Source organism: Zalophus californianus, chromosome 4 (genome assembly GCF_009762305.2).
Source record: "Zalophus californianus isolate mZalCal1 chromosome 4, mZalCal1.pri.v2, whole genome shotgun sequence".
In the NCBI taxonomy this organism is placed as follows: Eukaryota; Metazoa; Chordata; class Mammalia; order Carnivora; family Otariidae; genus Zalophus; species Zalophus californianus.
Genome location: NC_045598.1, coordinates 71,182,583 through 71,193,924, shown reverse-complemented (window position 1 = coordinate 71,193,924; position 11,342 = coordinate 71,182,583). Strand labels below are relative to the sequence as shown.

Genomic DNA, 11,342 nt, shown 5'->3' with positions numbered 1-11,342 from the left:
CAAATAACACCGTTTCCCAATTTTAACCCAATTGTTTCTCAACCAAGTTTTCATTAAAATGACGTGTAAGCGGGGTGATGGGGGGGCACTATATCTGCGGCTCCATTTTACAAGGTTGATAATCAGAATTTTGTGTTGGCATGCATTCATTAAAAAAATAAGACTTAGGAGGACAAGGTGGTGATTTGGGGGGCAAAAGGATTCTTCCTAACTTAAAAGGAATCGTTGCAAATTTCCTTTAAATAGCTGGCTCCCCGCGTCATTAAAATGATTAGGAACGTTTCTAGAACGCATTGCACTGAGATACACCTGTACTCACACTGTGTCCGTCAAAACGATCTTTGTTTTCTCTCAAGCTAGGACTTGTCATATTCGACACGCCTCGTGTAATGGTGGCAACGGGGGAGGGGGTGAAGGTGACGGGGTGGCAGCCAGGAGGGCACTTTCCCTTTCTCCAAAACTTTGCAGCCTTCCAGCCGAGACACCTTCCGCTCATTCTTTTCTCTGCCTCAACTCTAACTGTTCACCTACTCCCCGGGCCCCCACTCCTCACCACGCTCTGGGCGCTCCCTCTCGCGTCCCCGTGTCTACTTTCAGCTCACTCTCGCCCTCCTCCTTCCCGACCCTCCGCCGCGCTGCGCGCCCACCCGGGGAACGCAGCTCAGCCACCCGCAGACTGCGCGCCCCGTCGCGGCCCGAGGCTCCGGGGCATGCGCTCTGCGGCGCCGCCGCCCTCCCCCACCCCCTTCCCGCGGCAGAGTTATGCCAAGTATGTGAGGAGCCCGCGAGGGCCAGCGCCGGTCATGGGGAGCCGCCGCCGTCGCCGCCGCCTCCGCGAGCGCAGATTCTTCCCGAACTGGGCTCCGTCCTCTTCCCGCATAGGGGGCGAGCCTGGCTGTTGAGGCGGAGGGGGATGGCGGACCCTCTGAGGAGGACGCTGTCCAGGCTCCGGGGGAGGCAGAGTCCCCGCGCCGCCGGGGGGCTCGGGCTCCGGGCGGCGGCTGCAGCTACTGTGGCGGCCTCCGCGGTTGCCGAAGGAGACGCTGGCCGTGCCCCGGACCCCTGCCCATGCGAGCACGCCCGCGGAGTCCGGCCGAGCTGGGAGCAGCCCCCGCCGTCGCCGCAGGCGTGGGTTCCCGAGGCGCGGGTCCCGGGAGGACGCCCGGAGCAGTGGGGAGCGCTCGGGCCTCGTCAGCGCGGCGGGAAGGAGGCCCTCTCCTCGGGTCGCGGGCTCACTCGCCCCTGTCTGCCACGCCCCGCCGGGCTCCGAAGGCAGCGGAGACGAGGAGGACGACCGGGAGGACGACGCCGACTACTACGAGAACCTGCCCGGCGGCTCCCAGTCGGCGCCCAAGCCTGAGGGGGCGGAGGCGGAGCGGTGGCCCCCGCCTCCCCCGGCGGCGGGCTCCTCCCCGGGGGCGGAGGGCGGCCGCCTGGAGACAGGCAGGCTGCAGACCCAGTTGCGAGAGGCCTATTATCTGCTGATCCAGGCCATGCACGACCTGCCCCCTGACTCGGGCGCGCGGCGGGGCGACAGGGGTTGGGCGGATCGCGGCTGCCTTGTGGGAGCCCGGGCTCTGGGCCAGCTACCTTCCCCCTGCGGCGCTGCGGTCCGCCGAGCCTGCCCCAAGACTGGCAGCGGGGAGGCGGTGGCCGCCCTCGGCAGCAGGTGGTCCCCCGCCCCGGTCGCCTCCAGGGGAGTCGGGGGGGAGGCCGCCTGCGGACTCCTCGGATGCGGCTGTCCTGCAGCAGAAGCCTCGAGAGCCTCCGGGTGGGTGCCAAGCCTCCTCCCTTCCAGCGGTGGCCGAGCGACAGCTGGATCAGGTGCGGCGCGCGCGGAGGACTTGGGGCGAGCCCCCGCCACGTGGAGGCGGGATGGACGGCTGGAGCGAAGGCAGCGCCCCGGCCACCGCGCCCTCCGGCCTCCTGACTCCCGGCTCCAAGGACCCCGGCCGCTCCTCGGGAAGCCCTTTCAGGGATCCTGCGGGGTCCGCTGTGCTACGCAGCGGCAAAGGAGACGGCCAGGAGGGGCCTCCCCTTCCTCAAGCCTCCCGCGGTGACAGTCAAGAAAGCTGCAAAAGTGGATGTACAAAGGACGTCTGCTGTCCTAGGAATGAAGGGTCGCTCCCGGGGGACACCCCCCAAAGTCACGGGAGCGCAGGCAAACCTCTCCAAATCTGGGCCCTTTGAAAATGCGTGAGAGCCAAGTCCCTCTCCGTGCCTCCAGATCAAAGAATTACTCTAACAGGTAGGTTACTTTGCAATCAAAATGCTAACGCTTTGCGTCTTAATGTTTACCAACTGGGCTTCGCTTAATTAAGAGCCAAGAATAAGGTCTGTTCTTGCAGACAGGTACGTGCCGGTGCCAAAGTGTCACGTAAGGGGCAGCTGAATGCACCGGGTTACTTAGTATAATGCATTCACTTGTTTTGCCTTTTTCTTTTCTTTATCTTCCTGCCTTTCCTTTTCTTTCCTTTCCGACAGTGGCATGAGGAACTTGGGGTTTTTGTTTTTTCTCTCTAAGACCCAGTGTGCCTACTCTTCAACACAACAGTGAGTAAAGGTTAAGTTCACCACACGCTTTTAGTATAGAGTTGGGCGGTGCTGCCTTGATTTTTATTCTTTGTGGCTCTAGGCAAATCCGTAGACTTTGTGGAGTTTGTGAATTTGAATTTGTTCCAAGGAAGACTTTATGGGCTTCATAAACTGTCATTTTACTCATTACACGTTTTTTTTTTCTCTCTCTCCCAGGCGCGCGTGCACACAACACAGACACACACAACCAAACCTCCAAAACAAACCAAACAAAAAAAACACTATCAACTAAAATTTCTTTTTAGTCACGTAGGATTTTCACATACTTCTTTCCACCTTTCCTCTCTCCTCCCTCCCATAAAAAACTAACAAAGTGAATAATCTTTTTATTGTGGGAAAATCAAGGGCACTAGTATTTTAATCAAAAAAAGATGTCTCATACTTCTAAGAAGTGCAGACTTTTAAAGTCATTTGTAAACTTAACTATATTTGCCCTTATAAATAGGATTTTCCTCCCAATTTTGTATGTACATGATTTTAATTTTCACTGAAGGTTTAGAATAACAATTCTAGAAAATCTTTTAATTATGTTGTAAATAGTAAAAATTCTTTCCTGAAAGAAGTATAATACTTTCAAACTGAGTCCAAAACAACATGATCCTTTGAGCTACAGTCTTAAATACAAAGACTTTTAGTGACCATAAAGACTTACATGTCAGTTAATTGTTTAAAAAATATTAGATGGTGAAATGTAAAAAGTATTCAGAGTACTTGGCATTTTCTCTGCCTTCGGCTCAAGTCATGATCCCAGAGTGCTGGGATCGAGCCCCGCATCTGGGCTCCTTGCTCCGCCGGAAGCCTGCTTCTCCCTCTCCCACTCCCCCTGCTTGTGTTCCTGCTCTCGCTGTGTCTCTCTCTGTCAAACATAATTAAAAAAATCTTAAAAAAAAAAAAGAATTTACAAATCCCCCAGGACTGGGTTTATACACATTAACCTTGTTTAATCAATAAATACAAAACAGTGGGGAGAAACAAAAGTTCACAAAACTTCTAATCACACAGTGAAGACAAATCAAATGATTCATTTAAAGCGTATACAAACTTGGAAAGTTTTTTTGAATCTATAAATCTCCAATCCATACCTGTCAATTTTTTCCCTCAAATTTATTCCATTTCAGTTGAATAAAAGGATGACAGGATGTAAATTGTTTTGTAAAGAGAGGTGTGCTTTATGCTAAATTCATATTAAAATATGCATTTGCAGGGGTAAAGTATTTATAATCATATTTTATTGCCACTATAGCTTTATTTCCCATGATCTTTGTTCAGTTAACTCTTTGTAAGATTGTTAAATTTCAGCCGTAGCAAAAATCTGCATAAAACTTTAGTCAAATATTTTTTACCCGTTTGTTGCATAGGTTAAACATTTACCATCTGATGGCTTTTAAGGCCCTCAGTTATAGAGTAAATAAACATTCAAGGATTTAAAAGTAATAATAAACGTAGTAATGCTTAAGAATGAATTCATTGATTTTTTTTTTCCATTGAGAAACTAATTAAATGGAAGTAACTTTAAAAGGAATTAAAATGAAACATTAGAATTACTGTGTGGTAGTATTTTAGATATTTTACAAGAAATCTAAGCAAAAGCTTGGATAATTTCTGGTTTAAACACCTTTCTCAGATGTTATTTAATGTTTTTTAATCAGATGTTATTTCCTTTCAAATTTTTTAGGAAAGATAAAAATAATTTGTGTAATGTTTGCATATCTGGTATAGATTTGGAGAGTTAATCTTGTTTTTTAACTATTTTTCATTAAGTTAGTTTAACTCATTAAAACAATTCTGGATACTTTATGTGGTTCTCATATTTACCCACCAGCCCCATGACACTTGTCATTTAACAACAACAAAATAAACGGGTTTGAGTAGTTTGCCCAAGGTCACTCAAACTAGTATATGGTTTGTATATACTAGTATAACGGATTCAAACAATTACACCGATTCAGACTTAGATCTCTATGACTCCAAAACCTGTATTTATTTAGGGTTAAACAGATGCTAAAGTTCTTTAGAGGTCTGATCCAGCAAATTCTATTATGTTGCTTGGATGGAGGAGATGAATGAATTTCAGCAAGGTTTAGAAGGGTAGGTAACAACCTCAAAGTTGCAAAGATGAAGGAGTTCTCATAGATTTTAAGACAATTTTTTAATCAATATGTTTTAAACCTTTACCTTTAAATAAGTTTAGTTCAGATTGATGTTACTTGGATTCTATTTTTTTTTTACACATCTTTTCCGGATTCTACTTTACAGTCATGTTTTCTAAAAATTAATTGGGCAGTCCAAATGAAGCAGTACGTTCTAGATTGTATAAAGATGTTAAATAGACTAAAAGGGTTAATATCACACTTTTCTATACAGTATTATTTATGCGGATATTTTGTTTTAAAAATGTTACAGAATTTATAATATAAAGTATATAATGGGATAGAGATACCTAATTTGCCCAATATTTAGGTATTTTGGAATTTTTGAGACTGTATAACAAATGGATTTTCTATTTTGACTTCTGGCTCCTACTAAGAACCTCTAAAACTTGAGATAGTGTAATAGTGCCAGTGATTTGGTGCATTGGGTATGTAGTGTTCACAGATTGGCCAATTTGTTCTTAATTGAGATGATTATTTAAGAAATCTTAAGTCATTACACATGGTAAATATTGTCAAGTTTCTGCAAGCCTTAGATTACAAAGGAATTTTAATCTATTTGCCAACTATACTTCATTAAAAAGTCTTTATAAATAAGTTTATTAGCATATAGTACTCAGAAAGAAATTCAGAAGCACTAGGTTGAGCTGTTTCAGCCTTTTATTGCTTTAAAAAATAGCCTTTTTTAAAAGATTTTATTTATTCATTGAGACAGAGAGATACAAAGAGAGAGAGAGAGAGAGCACGGGACCCGATGCGGGACTGTATCCCAGGACCCTGACATCATGACCTGAGCGGAAGACAGATGCTTAAGCATCTGAGCCACCCAGGCGCCCCTAAAAATAGCCTATTTTGACTCTACTTTTGCTGCTACACTATCTGTGAAAGGAAAACTTTAGGGCATGTAACTTGTTAATATTTTTGTCTAAAAATGTGGGCAATTCTTTTAAAATAGTATAATTAACTGGTATAATCTTGTGTAATATACCTTAAAGTGAAGTTGACATTTATAATGTGGAGTCCCATCTATTTCTTCTCTTTTCTCAAGTATTTGTAGTTCTGACTTCTTATCTTTATGAGCTACGCAATCTTTATGGATTTTTTTCAACAAAATCTTTTATGCGTTAGCCCTCTTCACGATTAGTAACAATAAGCATATAATTTTTTTACTGTTTTCTATTTTTATTTTTATTTTTTCTATTTTTTTAAAAAAGATTTTATTCATTTGAGAGAGGGAGAGAGAGAGAGTGGGCATGCTCAAGCAGGGGGAGGGGCAGAGGGAGAGGGAGAAGCAGGCTCCCAGCTGAGCAGGGAGCCCAATGTGGGGCTCAATCCCAGGAACCTGGGACCGTGACCTGAGCTGAAGCCAGATGCTTAACAGACTGAGCCACCCAGGTGCCCCTGTCTTCTAGTTTTAAATCCCCCTCTGAGAAATTCTGCCATTTTGGCCCTAGAAGCAAGTCCAGTTGCTTTTTGGGGGGGGGGCAATGCCATAGAACACTAGAGTTGCTGGTGGCAGGAAAGCTCTGAGAATTACAAATTCAGCAGAAAATAGTGTGTTGATTTCAAAGTCCTACATTTCTAAGTGGAGTTTATTTTTTGAGAATCGCCAAGGCTATTTTCTACACCATTGCCACTCAAAGTGTGGTTCTGGAGCAGTGCTTTTTAAACTTAATGTGCATATGAATTCCCTGAAAATCTTGTTAAAATGCAGATTTATAGGTGTGAGGTGGGACTTGAGATTCTGCATTTTAACAAACTCCCAGTGTAGTTGGTACTGTCTGGTACATACTTTGAGTAGTTAGGTTCTAGAGTTCCCAGTGCCCCATCACCTATCTTGATGCATTTGTTAAAGTTTTGAAAAAGCATTCTACTTTATTCTGATACCTGATTCTTAAACTAATCCCTATTAGAACAAAGCAGTTGAGCTCTTTCTGCTTCAGTTTTGTTATGTATACATTTATATTTACTACTTGCCTGTGACAGGTTTAAGCAGTTCCCTCTATATGGGTCTCATCTTGCACCAATAAATGTGAGATTTTGGAATCTGCCAGAGAGGGGGCCATATAGTATACTGGTTAACAGAATAGGGCCTCTGGGTTTCTGATTAGACCCCAGCACTTACCTTACCAGACTTGTGACCTTGAACAGGTTACTCAACACTGCATAGCCTCAGTCCTCAGGTTGCTGTGAGGATGAAGAAAGATAATCCATTTGGTACCATGCTTGATTCTTAGTTAGCTGTTATCAAGAGAAAGGCAAGCAGGCTTTGTGAGAGTACTACCTTGCCCAGATCATTAGGATTCTGGATGGAGAGTGAAATGATCAGAAGTTGAGGAGTACTGCCTTGAAGAACACTGGGAGTTGAGCTAGAACACACCCCTTTAGGGGCATTTATTTATTCTGCTCATCTTTTCTTTTGTGCATCTTTGTCTTGCTCCTCCCCTTACTTTTGTGGAACTGAAAACAGTCTCAGAGTTTTCTTCTCTACTGTCCCAAAAGCTAGCACACAGCTTTTTTCTTAAGGGTTTTGCTAGTGACAAGAGAGGAAACATAAAAGATAGAAAAATAACTTTCTTCCTTTCCATTGTACCCATTTCCTCATTTAGATTTATCTGGAAAAGAGAAAGACACTTATAAGTACACTCATGCATAAACCTAAGGTTTCAGTTTATTCTAGTCATTTCTTCTGGGCTGCCAGGTTTGACTCTAAGCAGGGCTGTTTGTATTTATTTAAACTCTAATACAGTATTTGTAAGAATACTTTTATGTAGGATTTTTTAATCTTTTCTTTTTTTAAAGATTTTATTTATTTATTTGAGAGAGAGAGAATGAGAGATAAGAGAGCACGAGAGGTAAGAGGGTCAGAGGGAGAAGCAGACTTCCTGCTGAGCAAGGGGCCCAATGTGGGACTCGATCCCGGGACTCCTGGATCATGACCTGAGCCGAAGGCAGTCGCTTAACCAACTGAGCCACCCAGGTGCCCTATTTAGGATTTTTTAAAGAGAAGTAAGCAAAAGCAACAGAGTTTGTTTCTGCAGTAGGACTTTTTTATTTATTTAATTTTTTTAAAAAAAGATTGTTTTTATTTATTTGACAGCACAAGCAGGGGGAGCAGCAGAGGGAGAGGGAGAAGCAGGCTCCCCCTGAGCAGGGAGCCCGATGCAGGGCTGGATCCCAGGACCCTGGGATCATGACCTGACCCGAAGACAGACTCTTAACTGACTGAGCCACCCAGGCACCCCTGCAGTAGGACTTTTTTAAATGATGAAAAGATGTCTTATATAGGTACATTTTCATTGAGGATTGAAATACATAATTTCTCCAAAAGTTTGCTGATGATTTTGAGCTGGGACACTAGTTAAATGTTTAGTAAGTCATTTTAATTTATTATGAAATCATTGAGAACACAAAATTGGCTTGAGTAGTTCACTGCTATGTAGAATATTTTTCTGAGTGAAAAACTTAATTGCCACTTCTACATTCTCTTACAGATTTTCAAAGTAAAATGACTTTAATTAGTCATGTAATTAATTATATCACAATATGTATAAGTATAAGGGAATAAAGACTTTTCTGCCTTGCCACTTTGCATACTTATTTTGGTATCTTTTTTACTTGTTTCTTCTTTCAGTGTGTGTGTGTGTGTGTGTGTGTGTGTGTGTGTGTGTGTGTGTGTTTATGTATGAATATAACTGTAGGTAAAGCTAACATAAGCTAGAGGTAGTTCAAACTTATGCCAGTAGGGTTTAACATTAATTTTAGCATACAAGGGAGTAAATAGAAGATTGCAAATAGTTTTCCATTTCTGTGTAACTAGCATTCATATTCATCCCTTTAGTTAATGGAAATAAAAGTGAAATGTTTTAAATTCTTTATAAATAATTGCTCAAATAAAATTTAGTGCCCTGTAGGCATTGCTTATATTTCAGTTTTAATAAATGAATAAATTTGGCCTTTATCAGAAATCACCATAATGTACCTATTTATCTCTAAATTTCGCCTTCAGCATCAGGTACTATTTTGAATTATTCAACAATAGCAGTCAGACTGTTTGGTTTCAAGTTTTTGTAGTTTATAGTTTCATGAAAAGTAGTTGCATTGTATCTCGTGTAATTATTCCTTTTAATATTATACATTAGGGGTGCCTGGGTGGCTCAGTTGTTAAGTGTCTGCCTTTGGCTCAGGTTGTGATCTCAGCGTCCTGGGATCGAGCCCCGCTTTGGGCTCTCTGCTCCACAGGAAGCCTGCTTCTCCCTCTCCCATGTCCCCCCCCCACCCCCCCCCCCCCCCCCCCCCCCCCCCCCCCCCCCCCCCCCCCCCCCCCCCCCCCCCCCCCCCCCCCCCCCCCCCCCCCCCCCCCCCCCGCCGCTTGTGTTCCCTCTCTCGCTCTGTCTGTCTCTGTCAAATAAATAAAATCTTTAAAAAAAAATATTATACATTAAATACTCATGTCAATAGATGTGTCAATTTGCATAAGTATGGGATGCCAGTAGCTTTGTTTTTGTCATTGCAGTTCCTTGGAATGCAGTACAAGTAGAAGCATGTCTGTTTCATTTAAAATGCATGTCAAAAAACTCTATAAGGGGCGCCTGGGTGGCTCAGTCATTAAGCATCTGCCTTCGGCTCAGGTCATGATCCCAGGATTCTGGGATCGAGTCCCACATTGGGCTCCTTGCTCAGTGGGAAGCCTGCTTCTCCCTCTCCCACTCCCCCTGCTTGTGTTCCTGCTCTCGCTGTGTCTCTCTCTGTCAAATAATATAATATTTATTATAAAATAAATAAATAAAATAAAAAAAACTCTATAGGACTCAAAATAAATTATCTAACTATATAAAACAAAATATATAAATGTTTGAGAGACATCTGAGAAAAAGATACAGTAAGATGTGACTCCTAGCCATTCTGAGTTGTATAATTTTGTACTTTTGGCTTCGAATTTACAATTGTGTAAAGACTACAAATAATATCTTGTGAATGTCTGAAGTGCTATTAAATAATATGGGATTTGGGCTTAAATGTGAAATAGATTTAGTTTTTAGTACACTTGGACAAAGACATGGCCACTAAAAGCCCAGAGGCCCCAGTGATTCATGAGTATGTGTTGATTTTCAGTTTTTAATTTCTTTAATTTTAAAGGAGACAGAACCAAGAGGACTCTTGAATCTTCAAGTTTTTCATTAATTAAACTAAATCAATTCAAGATACTTATTGAATATGTGTTACATGTTTGCATGTTAAATCTTGGAGGGTAGAGGTGTGTAATCTCTTTAGTTGTAGCCCAGGTATACTGCTAACAAACTTTGGAGTCAGAAGAGTTTATTTTGAGTGCTACCTCTCCCGTTTATGAACTAGGTGGTCTTGGGCAAGTTACTTGATTTTTCTGAGTAGTACTATACAGTTTTCAAAATATTTCCAACATTATCTCACTTAATTCTTACCAGCAGCCACCCTATAAGGTTAACTGGGGTGATATTATCACCATGTTCAGAAAGGGCTGCCTACTTCCCTACTTTTTGGTGGGTAGCATGGTATAGGAGAGTGTGGATTTTAGGGTTAGACTGGCTTAAATTTGAATACTACAGCTAGCACATTGACCATATTCCTCATTTTTTCTGGCTTATGGAAATAATCATACCTGTCTTAGCATTTTGGTGGAGGCTTAAACGAGGTTAAAGGCTTTCTTACTGTTTTATCTCTCATTGCTGATAGACAGTAGGCACTCAGTAAATAAATGCATAGTAGGCATTCATGGGAGCTTCCTTCCCTTTTGCGTCCTAGTCTGTTCTTGCCTCTGGAACTAGTTGAACTTGAAGCCCAGTTTCTGTTTGAGGGTTGTTGTTTTTTTAATTTTTTAAAATTAATTGCTTAGTTGGGTAAAATTTAGAATTAAAAAAAGACAAGTTTACAGTTTTTAAGGGATTTTTGTTCAGTAGAGGGAGGTTACTGAAAGCCTTGATTATGCATGAACCTAATTTTTTGGTTGTTATTAAATTCCTCATAGTTTAATATGTTTTTATCACTCTGTTATTAGGGTATTATATTTTATTTGCTGCAATACTAAGATGAATCAACCATATACATACTTAAAGTAGCACAGACTATAATTCCATAATTTATAAACCTGGACATGATCTTAAATTTTTACAAATGTGGTTTTGTCTGTTTTTCTATGTCTAGTGAATTAGATTATGGTATATATTTAGCTTATTGACTGTCATTGAAGCCTGCCTTATGCAATTCTTTGGATGTGTTCCTCTTTATATGGGATTAATGTTACGTATACATTTTCAGAGTCTTATCTCATTATATTAACACAAACACATCCCAACTATTTGATGACCCCCATTGGACTACGAATTCTTTAAGGGTAGAAACTATTTTGTTCATTCTTATGTTCTTGCTCCTTAAGTTTGTGCCTGGCCAGTAATAAGAACTGGTTGTATTTACCGTGAGACAAGATAGCTGGTTCTAATCTAGAGCCTTCTTAAGGGATTTTTATTTTTATTTTTGTCCTAGATATTTAGAATTTAAACCCTGCATAAGGTGCAACTGCATAACTATGAGATTGGGAAATAGATGTTATGTTGAAATTTC

The 11,342-nt window shown here is 42.2% G+C and overlaps 2 protein-coding genes across 2 annotated transcripts in view; both read left to right on the top strand.

Moving 5' to 3' along the window:
• Positions 1-271: 271 nt before the first annotated feature.
• Positions 272-1,384, top strand: LOC118356916 (translation initiation factor IF-2-like; the record flags this gene model as incomplete). The annotated part of the gene is made up of 1 exon (XM_035727253.1): positions 272-1,384. A coding segment is annotated over one exon (1,089 nt), but the record flags the coding sequence as incomplete, so codon positions are not given.
• SYDE2 (synapse defective Rho GTPase homolog 2) overlaps positions 1,356-11,342 on the top strand; it is a 46,836-nt gene continuing 36,849 nt past the window's right edge. The window contains 8 exon segments of the mRNA XM_027620193.2: positions 1,356-1,635; positions 1,638-1,831; positions 1,834-2,034; positions 2,036-2,068; positions 2,070-2,103; positions 2,106-2,164; positions 2,166-2,210; positions 2,212-2,248. Coding sequence (XP_027475994.2) covers positions 1,494-1,635; positions 1,638-1,831; positions 1,834-2,034; positions 2,036-2,068; positions 2,070-2,103; positions 2,106-2,164; positions 2,166-2,210; positions 2,212-2,248 — 745 coding nt within the window. The 5' untranslated portion in view covers positions 1,356-1,493.